The sequence below is a fragment of the Saccopteryx leptura genome, chromosome 13, assembly GCF_036850995.1.
Source record: "Saccopteryx leptura isolate mSacLep1 chromosome 13, mSacLep1_pri_phased_curated, whole genome shotgun sequence".
Classification (NCBI taxonomy): Eukaryota; Metazoa; Chordata; class Mammalia; order Chiroptera; family Emballonuridae; genus Saccopteryx; species Saccopteryx leptura.
Window position 1 is genome coordinate 11,522,233 of NC_089515.1, and position 21,126 is coordinate 11,543,358.

The window sequence follows — 21,126 nt, forward strand, 5'->3', positions numbered from 1 at the left end:
CCAAATAATTTGTGGTTTACTTAATTCTTACAGTTCATCCCATATTCTTTTGAATAAGCTGAAGGAAGGCACCCGAGTAAGTACCTCAGCTGTTTCTGATTTTGATTCTGAATTCTCAGTGCAATGGAAACTCTAGTCCATATAACCAAAGGAGATGGCATGTCATTTTTAGAAATTTAGATATTTCCCCCCCCCCTCTGAACATAGATACATATTAAAAAGAAATGCATTACAATAAATAAGTGTATTTCCAAATTGTCTCATTATTTCTGGGCAAACAATAATTGCATATAAATTCTGAGTAAAGGAATATCACATTGCATCTTATGTGTTCTGCAATATGCACTCACAGAAAATCATTACAGTAACAAAACCAGCTGCATGTAATAGAAAGCAAATGATTTACAATGTCACTATGAGAAACTACTTTATTTCATATTATCATAAAAAGAGCAGAACTGAATATTTGCATGACAAATAGAAGAATCCAGGAAATTCCAAATGCAACTCAGTTTTTTTTTAATAGGTATTAATGCTGGAAGGTGATTTAAAAGCTTTCTCCTCTAGAGAATATTAGCAATTATAATCTGCAGTCATTGTTAGTCTAACAACTGAGAGAAAAACACCGACAAACATTAATAGAATATAGAAATAAATACTTGGAATAATATGTGCTTCTATCATACGACAGAGCTTACATTTAGTGATGCTGAACACTTTATTTCTTTTAAACTGGGAAGTAGAATGTATTTTTGTTCCTGAAGCAAGCTTGACCCTGAAATTTGAACCACGCTATGGTTGGTTTTTGGTCCTTGATCCATGTACAATAAATCTTCCCAGTCTTGACATGGCAGATCACTTAGGTCTACCAGTGGTTTCTTAGTCATCTGCACACCTTTCAAGGGAAGATGAGATTCTCAGAGGTTTTTCTGGTGCCTCTGATGACAAGAGGCTCAGGGGTTGGCTCTGACATTCTCGCCTAGAGTCCCCTGATCTGCTGCTATGCTACTGCTACTGTTGCCGCTCCAAACCAGTATGGTGAATGCCACTGGGGAGCTCTAAGACCCTGCTCACTGTTAAGGTGAGAAACAAGATACAAGTGGTAACTGCTTTTGGATGCCCAAATCAAGCTGGAGGCTCCATGAACCATTTGCCCAATTCCCATGCTCAACAGAAGGGAAGAGAGAAGAAAGGTCTTGAAGACTCTCAAACATACCCAACAAGCTGGACCTTTACCAATCTCCCTCCCCTCCTTCTCCCTGGCCAGTAAGATCTTTAAGTCCAGCTCTCATCAATTGCATTCTTCCAGAATTCTTTATATATTGCATAAACTTTGGTTCTTGTTACCTTTTCCCCTACTATCTTGAAATGGCACAGCTGAGAATGGACCCCAGGCAGTAAGTCTGGCTCTCCTAGCTGCTGCTTGAAATGAGGAGGAAGGTCATAGGATCCTGGGCATACTAGCAATAAGTTATTATCAACAGAGCTTGTAAAGATGTGTTTTTCCAAGAAGGCACTGGATTTTTCATTCCACAATAAACTTTAAAATCATCGTTTTCTTTCTTTTCTTTCTTTTTTTTTTTTTTGTATTTTTTCGAAGTTAGAAGCAGGAAGGCAGTCAGACTCCCGTATGCGCCCGACCGGGATCCACCCGGCATGTCCACCAGGGGGCGAAGCTCTGCCCTTCTGGGGTGTTACTCTGTTGCTGCTGGAGTCATTCTAGCTCCTGAGGTGGAGGCCACAGAGCCATCCTCAGCGCCTGGGCCAACTTTGCTCCAATGGAGCCTTGGCTGTGGGAGAGGAAGAGAGAGAGAGGAAGGAGAGGAGGAAGGGTGGAGAAGCAGATGGGTGCTTCTCCTGTGTGTCCTGACTCGGAATCGAACCTAGGACTTTCACACATGGGGCCGATGCTCTACCGCTGAGCCAACTGGCCAGGGCTTCTTCTCTTTTATTTTTAAATTAAAATTTATTAGGGAAACATTGGTTAATATTATTATATAAGTCTTCAGTGTACCATTCTATAATATATCATTTATACATTGCATTGTGGGCTCACCAAAGTCTAGTCTCTCTCCATCATCATATATTTGATCACCCTTTACCCTCTTCAACCTCTTTCTGCATCCCTTTCCCTCTGAAAAATCATCTCTTAATAAGTATGTTCTGTCTTGCAATAGTCAATCAATTTTGACCCATCACATATTTTATCTACTTAGCTATCAATTTCTTATTTATCTTTTATGTGTTCATTATCTTATAAAGTTTAATCGCATTTGGCACACATAGTTTGAATGATGGCAAACTAGAACTTCCTTGCTTCTAAATCTGTTCAGCTCACCATTTTAAGCAACCATTGATGCTAGAGAAAAAATGTAAGTGCTAAGAGATATATGTTTAATAGATACAAGCTTAAAAACCATGATAAAATTTGGTATTTGTAAAATTCTTTACTGTTTAACAAAATGCTTTTCCATATATTGTTATACTTCTCAACAAATGTCTAATCAATGTAATTGGTAGGTTGAGGTAGGTGTGAACCTTGGTCTCCTGAAGAGAATCTAAACTTTTTCCATGAGAGACAGACTCCACAGAACCCAGTGATGTCAAAGGTGACTTCTTTTTTTCTATGTATGGGGTTCACAAATACATTTTAATCCTTCTGTAGTTGATGGGTGCCACGCCACAGTTCAGGCTGCTCCTTCTGGGAGCATGTCACGGGTTTCAAAACAGATCAATTATCTTTTGCTTGTCTCCTTGCTTTCACTAAAGCAGTGTAAGGCCCTGGGATCATGTCAAGGATGCTATGATAATGCTTAAAGCCAACTGAAATAGGAGAGTTGTTCAAAGGATATGAAAGATTTGGTTTCTGGGTTTCCTGCCTCATCCCAATGTGAGCAATGCTTAGAGAGGAGAACCCACCACACAACCTTCCTTTATTCTTTGTGATGGGACAGGTAAAATACATGGGGAATGTTTGTGTTGACTGTAGCTTCATTACTTTCAAATGGAATGAAATTATGATGTTCAAGAAATTAGCATCAGGTGAGCAGTCAGCAAATGTTGGCTATTATTTAATAATATTTAAAAGAGAGATAACTTGCTTAAAATTAGTCAGTACATGGGAGTTAGAAAACACTGATTAGTCACTGAATGTTTGTCATGAGGCATACCAAAGATGTGATGCATTTTTTGTTTTAAGAATTCACCATTGGGGTGCTGGGAAAACTGGAAAGCCACATGCAAAAGAATGAAACTGGACTACAGTTTGTCCCCCTGTACTAAAATTAACTCAAAATGGATCAAAGATCTAAACATAAGACCTGAAACAATTAAGTACATAGAAGAAGACATAGGTACTCAACTCATGGACCTGGGTTTTAAAGAGCATTTTATGAATTTGATTCCACAGGCAAGAGAAGTGAAGGCAAAAATTAATGAATGGGACTACATCAGACTAAGAAGTTTTTGCTCAGCAAGAGAAACTGATAACAAAATAAACAGAAAGCCAACTAAATGGGAAATGATATTTTCAAACAACAGCTCAGATAAGGGCCTAATATCCAAAATATACAAAGAACTCATAAAACTCAACAACAAACAAATAAACAATCCAATAAAAAAATGGGAAGAGGATATGAACAGACACTTCTCCCAGGAAGAAATACAAATGGCCAACAGATATATGAAAAGATGCTCATCTTCTTTAGCTATTAGAGAAATGCAAATCAAAACTGCAATGAGATACCACCTCACACCTGTTCGATTAGCTATTATTAACAAGACAGGTAATAGCAAATGTTGGAGAGGCTGTGGAGAAAAAGGAACCCTCATCCACTGTTGGTGGGAATGTAAAGTAGTACAACCATTATGGAAGAAAGTATGGTGTTTCCTCAAAAAACTGAAAATAGAACTACCTTATGACCCAGCAATCCCTCTACTGGGTATATACCCCAAAAACTCAGAAACATTGATACGTAAAGACACATGCAGCCCCATGTTCATTGCAGCATTGTTCACAGTGGCCAGGACATGGAAACAACCAAAAAGCCCGTCAATAGATGACTGGATAAAGAAGATGTGGCACATATACACTATGGAATACTACTCAGCCATAAGAAATGATGACATCAGATCATTTACAGCAAAATGGTGGGATCTTGATAACATGATACGAAGCGAAATAAGTAAATCAGAAAAAACCAGGAACTGCATTATTCCATTCGTAGGTGGGACATAAAAGTGAAACTAAGAGACATTGATAAGAGTGTGGTGGTTGGGGGGGGGGAAGAGAGGGGAGAAAGGGGGAGGGGGACGGGCACAAAGAAAACGAGATAGAAGGTGACAGAGGACAATCTGACTTTGGGTGATGGGTATGCAACATAATTGAACGACAAGATAACCTGGACGTGTTATCTTTGAATATATGTATCCTGATTTATTGATGTCGCCCCATTAAAAAATAAAATTTAAAAAAAAAAAAAAAAAAAAAGAATTCACCATTGGCCCTGGCCGGTTGGCTCAGCGGTAGAGCATCGGCCTGGCGTGCGGGGGACCCGGGTTCGATTCCCGGCCAGGGCACATAGGAGAAGCGCCCATTTGCTTCTCCACCCCCCCTTCCTTCCTCTCTGTCTCTCTCTTCCCCTCCTGCAGCCAAGGCTCCATTGGAGCAAAGATGGCCCGGGCGCTGGGGATGGCTCCTTGGCCTCTGCCCCAGGCGCTAGAGTGGCTCTGGTCGCGGCAGAGCGACGCCCTGGAGGGGTAAAGCATCGCCCCCTGGTGGGCAGAGCGTCGCCCCTGGTGGGCGTGCCAGGTGGATCCCGGTCGGGCGCATGCGGGAGTCTGTCTGACTGTCTCTCCCCGTTTCCAGCTTCAGAAAAATACAAAAAAAAAAAAAAAAAAAAAAGAATTCACCATTATTTCCCTTTGAAATGGAAATCTAGTATATTAAAATATTATCTGGTATGTTATCTGTTACATAAATCTCTCTTTTTAGAATTCCATTTGGCATTTATTACTGAAGTTTCTAACTCCTCTACTTGTAGAGATAGAAGGTTTATAATTCAGGGAGTTTCTTCCTTGTTATTCTGCAACTCAAGCAGCTGATTAATTCTCATAAAGTTGTTCACTTGGTCCTTTAAAAAGTCACTGTTCAATTTTAAAGGAAGATTTGGGATATTATTGAGTTATTTTAATTTTTAGAAAAAGCATCTAATCAGATTGGATTTGGCTTGAACCAAAAATAATTCAGGGTCTTAATTTGCTGGCTGTCACCGGCTGGGCTAAAGAGACATCTACTGCAGCCTGGACCCTTAATTCCTTGGGGAAGAGCTGCCTGCCCGGAACATCTGGGGTGCCTGGCCTTTGCCTTCAGATCTGAGGAAGGAGCTGCAAAGAGAAGTGGAATTGTGCCATCAGCACAACAGCACAACTTCCTGTGTTCCGGGTCCTCCTGCGCTTTCCCTGACCCCGCGTTTTTTCCTCCTGACAATCCATTTTGCTGATAAACCAACCTAAATTTAGAGAGTTTATATAATTTGCCCAAGGTCACTTGGGTAGCTAGTGCCCAAGGGATAAAACCCATTCTAGGGCGGCTCTCAATGATAGTCCAGTGAATGTCTCTATCTGAGGAACTTTGGAGAAATCTTGTGTTAGAAAACATTGCTAGCCCTTGATTCCTGGGATGCCGGATACCCCAGACTTCACTGTGACAGTTTGTCCCATGCCTTTCCAATGTACAAGTGTGCACAGAACAGGAAAACAAAACCCATCGAAATGACAAAGGTGATTTAGGCAAAACTTTAAAAATTTATACAATGACACTTCATGCTTTGGGCACAAGTTTTTGAAAAACTTCTTTGATTTTTCTTAAGACATCGGGTTACAAGAGCCCAGTTACAGGGACAGGTTACACAATCTTACCTTCTTCTCCTGCGTAACAAGTCTGGGAAACCATCACAGTAGAGCACAGTTGATCATCAGTGGGAGTCTGTTGGGAAGATATCCTGGATAATCTGACATCCAAGTTTAGAGATAGGAGAAATTTAAATGTCGTTGTTTTACCAAGGAAGAATTAAACTGGCTTAAGGTCACAGACCTTTAGATGACTTCTCTCAGTTCAATGGTCCTTTGACTATACAACTTAACTTCCTGGAAGCAGGTATTTCTTTTAGATCTACATCGCCAAGATAAGTCCTATGCTTAATTTTGGCTATGTAGATAATTAGTGGTTATTTCAATAACTAGAAAATGATTATAACACAGATTCACAATAGTCATTCCCTGTATCATGACCTCCACGTGCTCTGAAGGTGATCTAGCCCAGACCGTGTAAAAGATAAGCTTCCAATTCTAAGCCAAAGACATTTTGATTATCAAATATTCAGATAGACTAAAACATTGTTCAGGCTAGTTGAAACTGCTTAGCAGAAATGGTTTCAAATCTGACCTTGGAACAAAAAGAGTTGGATCTACTCCTCAAAAATGCCATCACCCCTGCCCCCAGGCTTTGAATCAAACACAAAATAGAACACATACTTTGAAAGTCCTTACTTTGCTTAGCATAGATGAAATATGGTAAAGAGAAATACAGAAAGAGAGAGAATACTAGAGCTCACGTAGGGGAAAACACACCATCCCCAAATGGTTTTGCCAGCTGCTCACCAGTTTAATAATCATATATACATCAGTTCCAAAAATATTGTAATTCTAAACCTTTATTATTTGTTTAGAACGTTCCCCATCTTGGATTTTAATTGAGTATGAAAAATATAAATATTAACTGATGCTTACAAAGCACAAGAATGATAAGTTTATGGACTCTGATAAATATTTCTTTCAGCAATAATCAAAATTATCCAGTCCTTGTTAGCCTCCACATACATCCATACACGTAACGATGTTCAGGATTTCAGAAAGACTCAGGATGAGGCAATTGAAACTTGAAGATAAATACCTAAGTATTCACAAAACCTTTTTCCAATAACAATAATTTCTGCTTTTCAGTAATTATACATATAAACTTACTGTATTTTATATAGAAATAAATCATATCTGTATATACTAATATATATTACAGAAATATCATACCTTATATATTATACACTAGACTATATATGTAAAATTTATCTCATTATACTATATGCAACTTTGAGGATTCTGGAGATTGAAGGGGCCTGAGAGACACAACAAGATGGAGGCTTGTCAGGATTAGCAATCAAGCCTTCTGATGCTCAGGCCCATGGGTTTTCCACACTATCATTCACAAACTCCCAATAATTTCATTATCAGTTGTTAAAAGAGGCATAATTACAAAAGAAATTATCTGTATACACGCATAGGAGACATACATGGCTATTGCCACAGCATTCTTTATTAGAGTGGAAAGTGGAAACACACTTTGGAAGGAAAAAAGATCAAATGAGTCTCATTCATAACAGTGAGAGTCAATCAGTTCACATTCTATGCATTGACAAGCATTGATTTTGTTGAGAATTTAAATAAGAATTGCGCAACATCATGTTATGATACCATAGAGGAAAGTAAAAGACATCTACACAAAACATTCTTACATGCAAAAATGTCTTCTTCTCCATAAATTCTTACCCTCCTCAACATTCCTTCATAGTTTGAAAAAGCTACAAATAATGAGTAGAAGTTATATTTCTTACTACAAGTGGAAAGTTTAAGGCTTTCAAAACCACTTGCACTTATGCATAATTTCTACCCAATTATGAGCGGTTAGTGTCAGTTTCCTCATGCAGAGCCAATTAAGAAAAGATATATTTACTTCCTTACCACGATGATCATTTTCATTTGAGAGAAAGAGCTCACAGGATGTCTTAAGAATTTTTTTTTTTCTGAATTAGAGAATCCTTCATTAATAAGTTACATAAAAAAGGAATCTGCTTTAGTATATTGACCAAATCCAATTAGGTAATTATAATGCAATTTGCTTCTTTGTGTTGTGGATAGACCACTTAGAATTACTAAGTGTAGAGAATGCTTTAGTGGTTCCTATTATAGACTCTTATTTTACAGATGAAGAAACAGAGGTCCAAAGAAGGAAAATTGCTTCCCTAAAGATATGTGGCTAGCAACAGGCAGGCGTGGGATTAAGTCCTAGGCTGCTTACTGGATGGAGCTCTTCATTGCATCCGTATCACACAGCCATGCCTGACAGCCTGTGTCCATACACTGCCCAGTCCCACAAGACACATCAATTATCCCAGTGATGAAAACAAGACAATGACCAAACCCTCCAAGACTAGTTGTTGCAATTATAATTTCAAACCAATTTGCCAAATGCTTTTTTTTTTTTTTTTACTTTTTAACTGGTTGTGCAAGGATTAATATGTATCTTCAACATAACTCTGAAGTTTTGCCATATGTTTATTGTATAAATTTTATATGTGAGTTGCATTTGAAGTGTGTGTGTGTATGTGTGGTGTGTGTGTGTACCTAAGGTTTAAAGATTATAACGATACTTTGGGAAAAGCTGCTTGTTGCCTTTATGTCTCTGAACTTCCAACTGGAAAATAATTAATATCATATATGGGAGCATTAATACTCTTGTCCCAGTGGGCTATTTAAACACTAAAAGCTTTATAATTGTCCTAAAATAGATTTCCAAGTGGTGATTTTAGAGATGCTGATGCCCAAAGGAAAAATTCCTTCACAATGCTTGAAATACATCTCCTTATGGGACTTTAATGAAAGGTGCAGCACTTGGTAAATATTTTTGTTTTTGAAATCCTCCACCATTGGAGAATATTGTTATTTTTACTTTCTGGTCAAATTATTCTCGTTCATTGCATCAGGCATTATAACTGTTTAAAATGATAAATCTCAGCATTTTTCTCCTTTAGGATTATTCATAGTGCACTTTTGACTGGTCACAGGAAAGCAACAAAAGATGACAGAAATGTGAAGTCTGCACCAAATAAAAGGATAACTCTCCCTACTCTCATACCTACTCAGTGCAGTTCAATGTGGGCTCACGCACAGATTTTTTAGGGCTCCTTAGGTAGCTATCCCGTATAGCCTCTACAGACTCGTCACTGACTGATGGCCTACCAGAACGGGGTTTCTCCACCAAACTGCCAGTTTCCTTCAACTGCTTATCCCACTGAGTAATGTTATCCCTATGTGGTGGTGCTTCGTTATAAACGCGCCGATATTCACATTGCACTTTGGTCACGGATTCGAATTTAGCGAGCCACAGAACACACTGAACTTTCCTCTGTACCGTCCACATCTCGACTGGCATGGCCGTGGGCTGCTCCGCTGTATACACAGTGTTATCATCTGCGCATGCACACATGCTGCCACATCATCCTACAGAAACTGGGAAGGCTTTCCTTTTATTTGGTGCAGATTTCACATTTCTATCATCTTCTGTTGCTTTCCTGTGACCGGTCAAAAGTGCACCATGACTTTACGGACACATTGTAGTTGTGCACCAATTGATTGCTTCTTGTACATGACTGGGGATTGAATCTGCAACCTCTGGCATCCTGGGTCGATGCTTTATCATCCTGCAACCCAGCCAGGACCTCCTTTAAGATATGTTATTTTCTCAAACTCTTGAATTTAGAATTACATCAAACATTTCTGGACGTAGCATTAGTCATAGAATAATAATAAAAAATGACTGTCTTCAATTCTGGTATATTGTCCTTATATATGTAATCTTTCTTCCTTTTTAAAATTAGGAAGAAGAATTTAAAACACTATACAATAAACATTTTTGCAGAACCACTTTGATCTCAGATATTACGTAATTCCCATTATTTTTCACTATGAGACAGTGATGTGTTTGACTCAACTGACCTGCTTTTACTCTCTTAATACTAATAATCAAAAATGAAAAAAACACTTTCTTCTAGAAAATCACTTCACTTTTATAATACAATCCTGAATTCTATTTAGCTCATTTTTTTAGTTGTTGTTTATTTGCTTCCCTGGGGCAAAAATATACTATTTTATTTTTTGGGTTTACAAACATTAAGTTATAACTCTTGCTCTTGTCAGAAAGTAAAACTTAACAATTTTTGCTCTAGCCAGGTTTTAGGAAAACTCAAAAGAAAAGTAGGTGTTATAGGAGGAGATATAATTCTAGTGTTGAGCCCTTGCCTTTAGAGTATTCCCTAAATTGTGTTGCTGTGTGTTACTGTGTTACTGTGAACCTCCCTTGCCAACTTCACCCTAGAGATGGCTATATTTCAGAGACTAGTGAAATGATACGAGTAAACACGTTTATAATCATTAATAAAGCTTACCAAACAATTTGAGCTCTTTAGAAACACACATCCACTATTTAACTAATTGCCTATTGTTTATTTAATTACAACCTTTAATAGTGACTTGTAAAATGCAATTTATAACAATTGTCAACTAAATTTGTTTTCATGATGCTTATTTTGTTGTTGTTATTTTTTGTTTGTAAGTTTCAGGTATCAAGTGATTTCTCTCTGGGGATCTTGGTTGAAATTCCACCATGACAATTCCAATGTACTCTTTAAAAATTAAAAATGCCTAAAGAATATTTTTCATTAAAGTTGACAACTGCCCACTCTGGGATCCAGATGCTGTATTCATAGTACAGTGATTCTTTTCTGTTTTCCGTTCATGACCTTTTCATACACCACCTTTTAGAGATGAAAAATTCTGCCTCTTTTTGTACATTGTATAGTAAGCTGTCATTAGAATGGCCTAAAACCAGTCTTTTTCATTTTAGATGATGTCCAGGTCAGGGTTGGGTATTCAAGATTCATCTGCCGTTTTGTTTCCTGAAGATCTTTGTGACAAATTAATTCATTTTCTCTCTTTAGAGTTCCTCCTTCATGCAGAGCTCACACCAGCCACTATGCGTAAGCAGCACCAAAATATTGGAGTTTCCAATAAATGAAAGGAAATCTATAGACACTAGCAAGTGTCAGTGGGTCCCTGAAAGGATGTGATGGAATGTGGGTGGTCTTTGAGGCCTGTGGTATGGTCCTTTAGTGTCAAGGAAGTATGTTCCTTCCATAAGATTTAAATAATGTATGATGTTATCCACCCTCTTCCCCAAGGTTTTTAAACTCTATGGTTGCTTTTTTGTCACAAATACAGGATGTGGTTACAAAAATAGGTTTACAGTTCTGGGTACGCTGAACACAGAGTTTATTTTTATATTATTGTTTATTAATTATTGTGTTATTTTCCATAGGAATAACTGTAAACCTACTTTTGCCCCACCCTGTATACTGGACCCTCACATACTTCCATTCAAAAAGTAGTTAATGAAAAGACTTCTGGTTTTTAGAGTTTCAATGGCTGCAGCTGGTAACCTGTAAACATGGCGACACTACAAAAACATGGCGACACTACAAAAACATGGCGCACACAATCTTCCTGAAATGGAAAAGTTTTAAACCTTGCCTGAAAATAACAAGTACAATACCTTACACGTTTATGGCTATTTTAAGTTGGAATAAAGTATGTACATTTATCATATTGTTTTACTATCAAAATTAGTCCTAAACAAACAAACAAACAAACAAACAAAAAAGGACGAAAACGAGTGCCTACTGCATGTACAGGCACTGTGAAGTGATGATCCACGATACATAAGGCAGTCTAAAGAACTTAGAATTTCCTTGGAAAAAATAAGACACAAATGAAAAGAAAAGCAATAAATAGGTATTATTAAAAAAGCCTCTTATAATTGAGAAATAGAGGGGTAAAGAGTACTGTGCTAGGAAATACGTATCATTTCAGAATACTCCTCCCAACCCTGTAATAGCTATTTTATCTACTATTTATGGACAAGGGAATAGAAGCTCCCAGAATCTTAATTCCTTGCCTAAGGAAGCTAAGTGCCCATCAGGAGCTATGTACTGAATTTCTGGGCAGAGCCAGGACACCAGGCAAGGCCCCTGACTTATCAGCCATTACCCATACTTTTTCCACTAGATCAGGCTAGTAGTGCAGAGAAAGTACAGAGGTAATGTATCTCTATTGTCTTTTCTTAAGGAAGCCTCTTTTATTCCAACAACACAGGGGTCTCTCAGGTCTTGCCCTCAGGAGCAGTTGAAGCTAGTGTCTGTGCCTTTGGCGCAGGAAGCTGTTTGCTTTTCTTAGTTGATGGTATAGGACCGGAAGGGTCTCTGGACTTGGCTTCCAAGCTGGATAGTCTATCGGACTGTGAGTGTCCCAAGAGGTCCTTTGACAATGAGTCTTATAGAGTTGCCATGGAGTCTTAGGTATGAGCTTTCTTACCCATGAAAAAACTGAGACTAGGGGAGGGAATAAGACTTGACCAAGGTCACACAGATTGATGGTGACCGACCTGGGGTCGGAAACAGGTCTTATGGCTCCAGCCCAGTGCCTCCCCAGATCTTGATGAATTCCTGTGGGGTTTTGTTTGTTTGTTTTGTTTTTGGAATCTTATCTGTTTCCCTTCTCTCCCTGTTTTGGGGTGGGGGTATAGGAGGGGGAAAAGAGGGTGTCATTCCAGTCAATTAACAGCCTTCTCTTTTTTCAAAAGGAGAAGAGGGGATAAGGGTTGAGAAAGCCAGTCAGTGAAGGGGGTTGAGAAAGCCGAGCAGTGAACGGGGTGGGTTCGTTCCATCGGTCTATCGAACGCCCGCTCGGTGCCAGGCGCCGGGCATGGAGACCACAGCAAGGACAGCTCCCAAAGACTGAACTCGGGCCTCTCTCCAGATCGGCAGGCCCGCCTCCCGGGCGCGGTCCCCAGAGCCCCGCGCTGTGCCGGACCAGGGCAGCGGGCGCGGACCCCTATAGGAGGCACACAGCCTGGGAAGGGAGCTGCCATCGCACGCCCTCAGTCGCCACGGCAACCAGGGAGGCGCCGACCCCTGACCCGGCGGCCCCGTCCGGTCCCGCCCCGCCGCGTTCCCGAGATCAACATGGAGGAGGGCAACCCGGAAGTGCCGCCGCCCGCCCGGTGCTAGGAGCCGCCGGCCCGGCCAGGCCGAGCCCCGCGCCCGCCGCCCCGCAGCCCGCGGCCTGCCGGCGCCGGGGCGGCCGCACCCCCTGCCCCGGGTCCCGCTCCGCCCCCGGGTCCCGCCCCCGCCCGGGGGGAGGAGCCGAGCGAGGGGGAGGAGCCCGAGGAGGGAGAGGTTTGCGAGAGGGAGCGAGGCCGTGCGAGCCGCCGGCGGTTCGTATTACCGGGGTCGGGAGGAGGAGCCGGCCCGGCCCGCGGGCGAGCGCGGGGCGGGCGGGAGCGCGGAGCAGGCCGCGGCGGCCCGGCCGCGAGGAGGCGGGCGGGGGCCGGGGCCGCGGGCTGGGGCGGCGGTTTCAGTCTGCAGGGCGGGGCGCCCCTCCGCAGCCCTCCGTCCGGCCCGCGCCGCCAGGCCTCACCTGCCCGCAGGCCCGGGAGCCGCCCGCCGCCGCCGCCGAGGGCTTGTCCCCGGGGCCGGGCTGGGGGAAGGGGCGGACAGGCGCGGCCGGGGGATGGTGGGCCCCTGTGCCTCTGCGGAAAGGGGACCCCCATCGCCGCCGTGCCCGCGGCTGCCCCGGTGAGCCCCTTGCCATCCGCCCTCGGGCAGTTGGGCAGCCGGGAGTCTGCCCGTCTCCGTGAAGTGCCCTTAGGATGCGCTGATCAGGGACTGGGCGCTCCCTCCCGGAGGGGCACTGCCTGCGCTTGGGAGCTGGGTGCCAAGAAGAAGGACGGCACGATGCTGTCCGAGCAAGCCCAAAAGTGGTTTCCAACCCACGTGCAGGTCACCGTGCTCCAAGCCAAAGATCTTAAGCCAAAAGGCAAAAGTGGCACCAATGACACATACACTATAATTCAGCTGGGCAAAGAAAAGTACTCCACCTCTGTAGCTGAGAAAACCCTTGAGCCAGTCTGGAAGGAAGAGGCCTCCTTTGAGCTCCCTGGCTTGCTAATGCAGGGGAACCCCGAGAAATACATTCTTTTCCTCATAGTTATGCACAGGTCCTTGGTGGGGCTGGATAAGTTTTTAGGGCAGGTGGCAATCAATCTCAATGACATCTTTGAGGACAAACAAAGAAGGAAAACAGAGTAAGTTATGTAATTTACTTTGAATTTGGGGGGAGCTTAACTGTATCTTATATATGAATTATCTGTTCTTGGAAATTATTTGTATATCTGGGGCATTGGTTTTTGGATTGAAATTTGACCCAGTTTTAAGCATCATAATTGCATGAATTTGAAATAAAAATAGCCCTTGTGAAGAAACATTTTTAAAATGGAATCTTTAATGGTCCCTTCTCATTTGAGGTATTCATCTTAAATTGAATATTTTGCACTGGGTTTTAAGTAAATAAACATTACTTCACTGCTTATAAGAAGACTGGATCACAGTGTTGACCAATGACAACAACAATACATGTGTAAAACATTAAACATTACAATTTTAAAGGAAATGAAAGAGTAGAAAACTAAATCTGCCAATATAATGTCATATATATATATATATATATATATATATATATATATTTATATATACTCTGAAGCCGTTAAAAGAAAAATCATCAAAGTTAGAACTCAGCATGTCATTTCAGCATTAATACCACAGTGGCCTTTATTTGAGTGCGATCAGTTTTCAGGGTAAGTGCAGCTTGGTGGAGTCTGAAGCTGTATAGACGTCCTTAACTTTGAACTCACTGACACTTTCCTCTGAACTTACAATGTACTGAGCTGCTGTATTCAGAATCAGTTCTGCAAAACCAGTGTGTTTAGACCATCCTCAGTGTTGTCAGATTGGAGACAAAGATTAAGTTCTTGTGATGAGATGATCTAAAGATATCTTCAATGAAAACACGGCTTTTAAAATATTACTTTAGAGCTTAGGATAGATACTTTCTAACTTTAAAAACCACTATCCAAGTTAACACTAGGATGTTATGTCTTTAATTGAAAAGTAGTATGTTTTCAACCCCTTCCTTAAACATTATTTTTCTAGTCTGAGAGGACATTATAATTGTTGGAATTGAGAGAGAAATAGAGATTGAATTTATAAATTGAATTGAAATTTGCAACATAGCTTTGTTGTTTATTTCACTCATAACTGAGATTTTTTACCCTTTTAGAAACTTCTTATGATGATAACTTCCTTGAAGTTTGTTAATTTTAAAACAGCCACCCCTTGTTTTTTTTAATGTATATCTTCCTACAAGCTTCTCTTGATTGGAGTTTTTATTAGGAAAAAAGTTTTCCATCAGATCTTTTAACTAAGATTTAATGTGTAAGGTAAAAGGGTAGAGAGATAAGAAATAGTAGGAATTTAACACAAACCATGGTAAATATTTAGTTAAAAGATGAAAATATTGTTAGAAAAAGAAGAGAGAGTTTTTAAAAAAGTCTAAGGTTGAATATGTATCAGTGATTTTAATAAAAATGTTTGCTACCTACAAGGTGGCATTCTGTTTCCTCTGGAGAGTTCATCAGATTTAAATTGAAAATGGATAATTATCCAGTAATGTTTTCAAATAACCAATTTTGGATGACACAATGTAATGTTCAAAGTGTTTTGAATGTAAACTTTTCAGTATATTGTAACTTCAGATTTCTTACTGCATTGACAGTACTTTTAATGTTAATGAATGATGTATTACAGGCCTTCTTTGAAATGTAAATTTTCCAAGTGAAAGTAGGCCCAGTTGTGAACCCAGAGATTCTGAGGATGAAATAAGCTTTTAAAATTTCTTCTTCTTCTACTCATTTTTGGCAACCACAATTGTAAAACATTTGGCTGTAAACAGTAATATTGTAGTTTCCCTCTAGAAATTCTCTATTGGCTACTATATAAAATTGGTTAGAACTTTTTTTTTGGGGGGGGGATGCTTTAAAATGTTATCAACAGGACTTGCAATGTTATTGCATTCAAAGTGATTTTCATGTTATTAAATCCTAACATTTTCTCTCTTTGTGGATAAATGGGGACCCATATTTGATGAGGTAGCTTTATTGGTAATATTTCTAGTTTTTTAATATATTTAATGGTTTCCTTTTGCAGCACAGCTGCACATGCGGTACAGTAAGGGACAGACTTGAGCCACTGGTGTATTGCAAGAAAGATATTTAATGTTCTGCACATTGCTGAACCTTGTCAGCATATTCCCAAGTGCTTTTTAGAAAACCCGTATGAGTGATGAAGGTTACCAGCTGAGTTAGAAGTCCCATGAAACTGCTGGGGTGTGACAATTTTTACTCTTGACACTGAAGACAAGTATTTACAGCTTGTCTTCCAGTTGTGTCATGATAGGCAAAGAAGTGTGACAGCTAAAACTATTATTGTACTGATTTTTGTACCTTGAAATTAAATACCTCTTTTTTTTTTCTTTCTTTTAAGGGGGTGAGGGGGAAGGGGCCTGAGCTTACACATTCTGAGTGGAACATAGAACTTCTGTATCTCCCAGTTTAATGGGTGTCTGGATTGGTTCTGCTGCGTGATTTAAGGAAATAATGCAATGTTTAATAATAGAATGGTAAAATTGTTCATGTTATTATGTAATATCTATTGATTTTTTTTTTTTTTTTACAACAGAAGTGAGCGATGTTGATTTTTCTTTTCTTTTTTTAATGCTCATGAAAGTAATAACCGTCAGGGTCCCAAGAGTTGGTATGACTCAAACACGCTGATTTTAGGACTTTTGTGTGTGCCTCTGCAGTGCACCTGCGTCCTGGCCTCTGGCACCTGACTGCCAATCTCGTCCCATTTCTGACCACACAGCACCAATTGCTTGGGAATAGTTCCCACATGTGTGGTGGTTTTTGAACATGGACCTGTGCCCACTAAAAATTGAACAGAGGCCATATACAGTTTAAATCCAGCACTTAAGAAGTGGGGAAAAAATCAGCATTAATCCACTAAGCCCCAAATGCTATCTCTTCATTTTATCTTTTTGAGGCCTGGGAAAACAAGTGTTATTTTGGACGATTTTTGAAGGTCTCATTAAGACTTCCCTGTTATGTCACTTTCAAAACAAAGCAGCTAAAGTTATTTGTCATGCCTATATTTTAAATTATTATATTTAAAGTTTTTTGCAGTATTGGGGGGTTAATGGGAGGAGAATAAGGAAATATGCATAGATTGTATTCAAGCACTGACTTGCTTTATTCTTTAAAGCTCATCGGAGTCTTCTGTGTCCCCTACCACAAAACAGAACTCGTGTACATACACTGTATTATAGTTTGGTGGTTTTACGAATATATTTCTAGAAATAATTCAGTTAACATTTACTTAGTGCAAGTCTAACTACCTTCATGTAGCTGACACTCGAGCAGGAGAAATCCGACCTTGCCTTCTTCTTGGGCTGTCATGTCTCCTGATGAAATACAGTGTCCTGTAATGTATGACCAGCTCTGCGTTTACTCTTATTAACATAAGTGGTTCATCAAATAGGAGAGAACTGTTTTCATGCAGATGTTATTCATCAACTCTGGATATTTTCTTTATTGACTTGAACCTGACGTTGGAAATTACTTACATCTTCTGTGCCTCGGTTTTCCTCATCTCTAAAATAAGGATGTTAAAGTAGATGATTTATTTGGTCTTATTTGTAAAATTCTATGAATTTTGATTACCTTCACCCTTCCTCCTTGCATTTATTGGGTTATTGGTTTATTTATTTATTTTTTCTCGATTTGTGTTGATTTGTTATGCGGGTGGAAATCCCACATGCTTGGGTATTTTTGTTGTGTTTTCAGTACATTTCTTACAAAATGTATTCCCTTTTTTCTGTGACGTCTGAGATGGTACTGAGAATTTCTTTAGTACCGTTTATCAGAAGTATTTCTCCCCCATCGAAAATGGTTCTATTTCCTCAAACTGTAACAACTGGATATGGAACCTTGTTTCATTTCCAGACTTTTCGAGTGCTCAAGTTTGTGTTCAGGCTCTCTCTTCCGAGTTTACTGTCCAGTCTCCGCACCTTCAGATTTGACCATTTGCCTCAGAGAAGGGGTTTTCTCAGGTTAGGGTATCAGGTCAGTGCTTTCTATTATAAAATATTCTTTGTTAAATAGCTATATTTTAATTGATTGAATTGCTTCAAGTTAATTAAGAAACTAGTTCTCTTGCATGTTACTTGGTCAGATGTAGCTGGTATATGTATTGTGTACCAGTTCTCTCTTGCCTGGAAAGTCCTGTGAACCAGTCTTCCAAGTGATGTACAGGAAATATACCTTCTTCTGACATATCCTGTTGGTAACAGTGAGGGAAAGAACTAATGTAAACTTGGATCAGAGTTCCTTTGTAGCTAAGAAAATTTGTTACACTTGATTAGAGTTATATTAAATAAGAACGCATCTGCAGGAATGGATATTATGCTTCATTGTTAAGTAATGTGAAAACATTTTTGCAACTGTCTTCTAGGCTTGATTTTTGCAGTTGTTTTTGGCTGTTTGCCATATAGAAGGGGGCACCCTTGTGACACTGACAACTGGAGATTTTCTCATGGATAAAAATACTATGAACAAAAGCAAAATAAACTTTGTTTCTTATACATCACTTAATAATGGCCAATGTCATACAGCAGAGTGACTAAAAACATAAGATTTGGCTCCAATTAAAATAACTTATTCAGTATTGTCACAGTAGCAATAGTAAATGAAACAAAGATTCTAACAGGAAGCATTTAGGCTTTCTTTTTTCTTCCAAAACTATAAGATTTATTGCTATTTGTGACTTCCTGCATTTTATTTGTTTTGCAATCTTTTATTCAGGAAAAGGCTTTGACCCATTTTATATTAATCTAAATTACATCACATTCAAATTTCGTAATTAGTAAACTATATGTAGTGGTTGCTAGTGTCAAGAAAATCCTTTTAATAGTTTTTATGGAAGAAATTTTGAGATGGAGCTAAATATTTATTATTACTTAATAAATATACCTATTTATTACTTTATTAAAAATGTGACCATATATCCTTTTATATAGTATCCCAAAATAGTTTATATTGATGAATTCTTTCCGAGTCTGTACTTCAGTGTCTTTTAACCCTAAAAAATGTTTTCAGGTCATTAGCAACCCTTATCCCAGATGGAAACATAACAGCTCTTATTGGTAAGAATTTTTGATGTGAATGATCTTTAAATCGTGAAAGAAAAGTTTATCTGAAAAACTTTTTAAACTTACTAAAAACCTGTTTCGTCAGTATATGCCGTATCCCACTGATGGTGGTAAGTCTTTAAAGATTAAACAATGAGTAAAACTGGTAGTACTCTGGCTGAACAATTCTCCAGTGCATAGATTACCTTCGTGTACAACAGCTTTACCTAAGACACTATTTGTATATAGCAGAGCTTGATATCCTCTTTTCAGTACATGCTACAACCCAGTTTTTCCTTCTCTTTAAGGTGGTTTAGATTAGAATCCAAGCAAGGAAAAAGAGCCAAAAACAGGGGTGAGATAAAGGTCAATATTCAATTTATGAGGAACAATATGACAGCAAGTATGTTTGACTTATCAATGAAGGACAAAACAAGATCGCCTTTTGCAAAATTAAAAGATAAGATGAAAGGTAGAAAAACTGATGGGACATTTTCTGATACATCTTCTGCAATCATTCCAAGTTCTCACATGACTGATGCCAGTTCTGAATTTTTAAGTGGTGAAATACAGATGAAATCCAAACCAAAAAAGCCTTTCCTTTTGGGTCCTCAGCGACTCTCTTCAGCGCATTCAATGTCTGATTTAACTGGGGCCCACGTATCTTCTGAGAAACTGAAGTCTGGCCCCGGTGGTCAAACACAGCTTCTCGGACGCCAGATAGATTCCTTCGGAGCGGTTCCAGAAAGCGGTAAGTGGCCCATTCTTTCCATCTGTATCCTCAGTTGCCCAAAATACCCTTTTTACTTTTTTACAGTTTTAACCTCTAAAATTAGAAGATAAAAATTAGTTTCGTGGTACTATTTTCTAAATTTAGTTGATCAAAGATTTCTTGAGTACTTACCATCCTCAAAATTGCTAAGTTTGTTAAAGACAGTATTTCATTCCTCTGTTTTCAGTATTGTGATTGTATTATTAGGTGATAATAAAATGAGCCCCAGTTACTTTTTGTGGCCTGGCTTCATTTTTCACTGTCTGGAAAGCCTGAAGCATAAGTGAATATTCCATTTTGTCAGAAAGTTCCTAGGAAAACCCCCCACACACACAAAAACCATGTTCGGTAGTCAGAAAGTAAATTTAATGCTAATGATGAAAAAAATAGTCTGAGAATTGATAGCACTATCATGTCAAACAGCACCTCTAGTTTTGACATTATACTTTGTTTATGTGGTTTCTTTCTGAGCTAGGTAAATTACTGACTGTTTAGCAATATACTAATTATTATTAGCCTCAATACTTCAAACTGCTATACCGTAGCATTTTAGGGTTGTTTTCTCTGATTATTTTAAAGGTTAAATCTTTAAATAGCTAATTGCTCTCATTCTAAAAGCAGCAGTATGCCCACAGAATGAGTCAAATAGTGTGATATAATGTGCCGCTGATTATGTACTAATGGCAAATGTTTGCAGGAAGTCTCAAGTCTCCACACAGAAGAACGTTAAGCTTTGATACTTCTAAAATGAACCAACCTGACAGCGGCGTGGATGAAGGCGAGTCGTCTTTCGGAAGACAGAATGACCCATTTACAAATGTGACTGCCTCATTACCCCAAAAATTTGCAACACTGCCAAGGAAGAAAAATCCATTCGAAGAAAGCAGTGAATCCTGGGACAGTAGCATGAATTTATTTTCAAAATCAGTTGAAGTAAGGAAAGAAAATAAAAGAGAGAAAAGGGAGAAAGTTAGCCTGTTTGAAAGAGTGACTGGGAAGAAGGAGAGCAGAAGATCTGATAAACTCAACAATGGGGCTGCCGACGGCCCTTGTGACTTGAAATCACCTAATGCATTTAGTGAAAATCGTCAGGACTATTTTGATTATGAGTCAACTAATCCGTTTACAACAAAATTCAGGGCTTCAAATATATTGCCATCTTCAAGGTAAGCTTAACAAGGGCAAAGTTGTGCTATTTTGAGAAATATTGTACTTGAAAATATCAAATATCCCTTTTACAAATACTGGAATATTCTAAATTCCTTTTATTTTACTTGAAAAAAATCTTATTTTTATATTTAATCATGGAATCTGACAATGTGGCATATACA

At 39.2% G+C, this 21,126-nt stretch overlaps 1 protein-coding gene across 2 annotated transcripts in view; it reads left to right on the forward strand.

Annotated features, from left to right (window-relative positions):
• Positions 1 to 12,959: 12,959 nt before the first annotated feature.
• RAB11FIP2 (RAB11 family interacting protein 2) overlaps positions 12,960 to 21,126 on the forward strand; it is a 41,286-nt gene continuing 33,119 nt past the window's right edge. For both annotated transcript variants that reach the window (XR_010747607.1, XM_066354620.1), the window contains exons 1-3: positions 12,960 to 14,029; positions 19,332 to 19,774; positions 20,493 to 20,961. Coding sequence is in view for 1 of the 2 variants with exons in the window: in XM_066354620.1 (XP_066210717.1) it covers positions 13,680 to 14,029; positions 19,332 to 19,774; positions 20,493 to 20,961 (1,262 nt within the window). In the remaining variant the exon portion in view is untranslated. The remainder of the gene's footprint in view (positions 14,030 to 19,331; positions 19,775 to 20,492; positions 20,962 to 21,126) is intronic.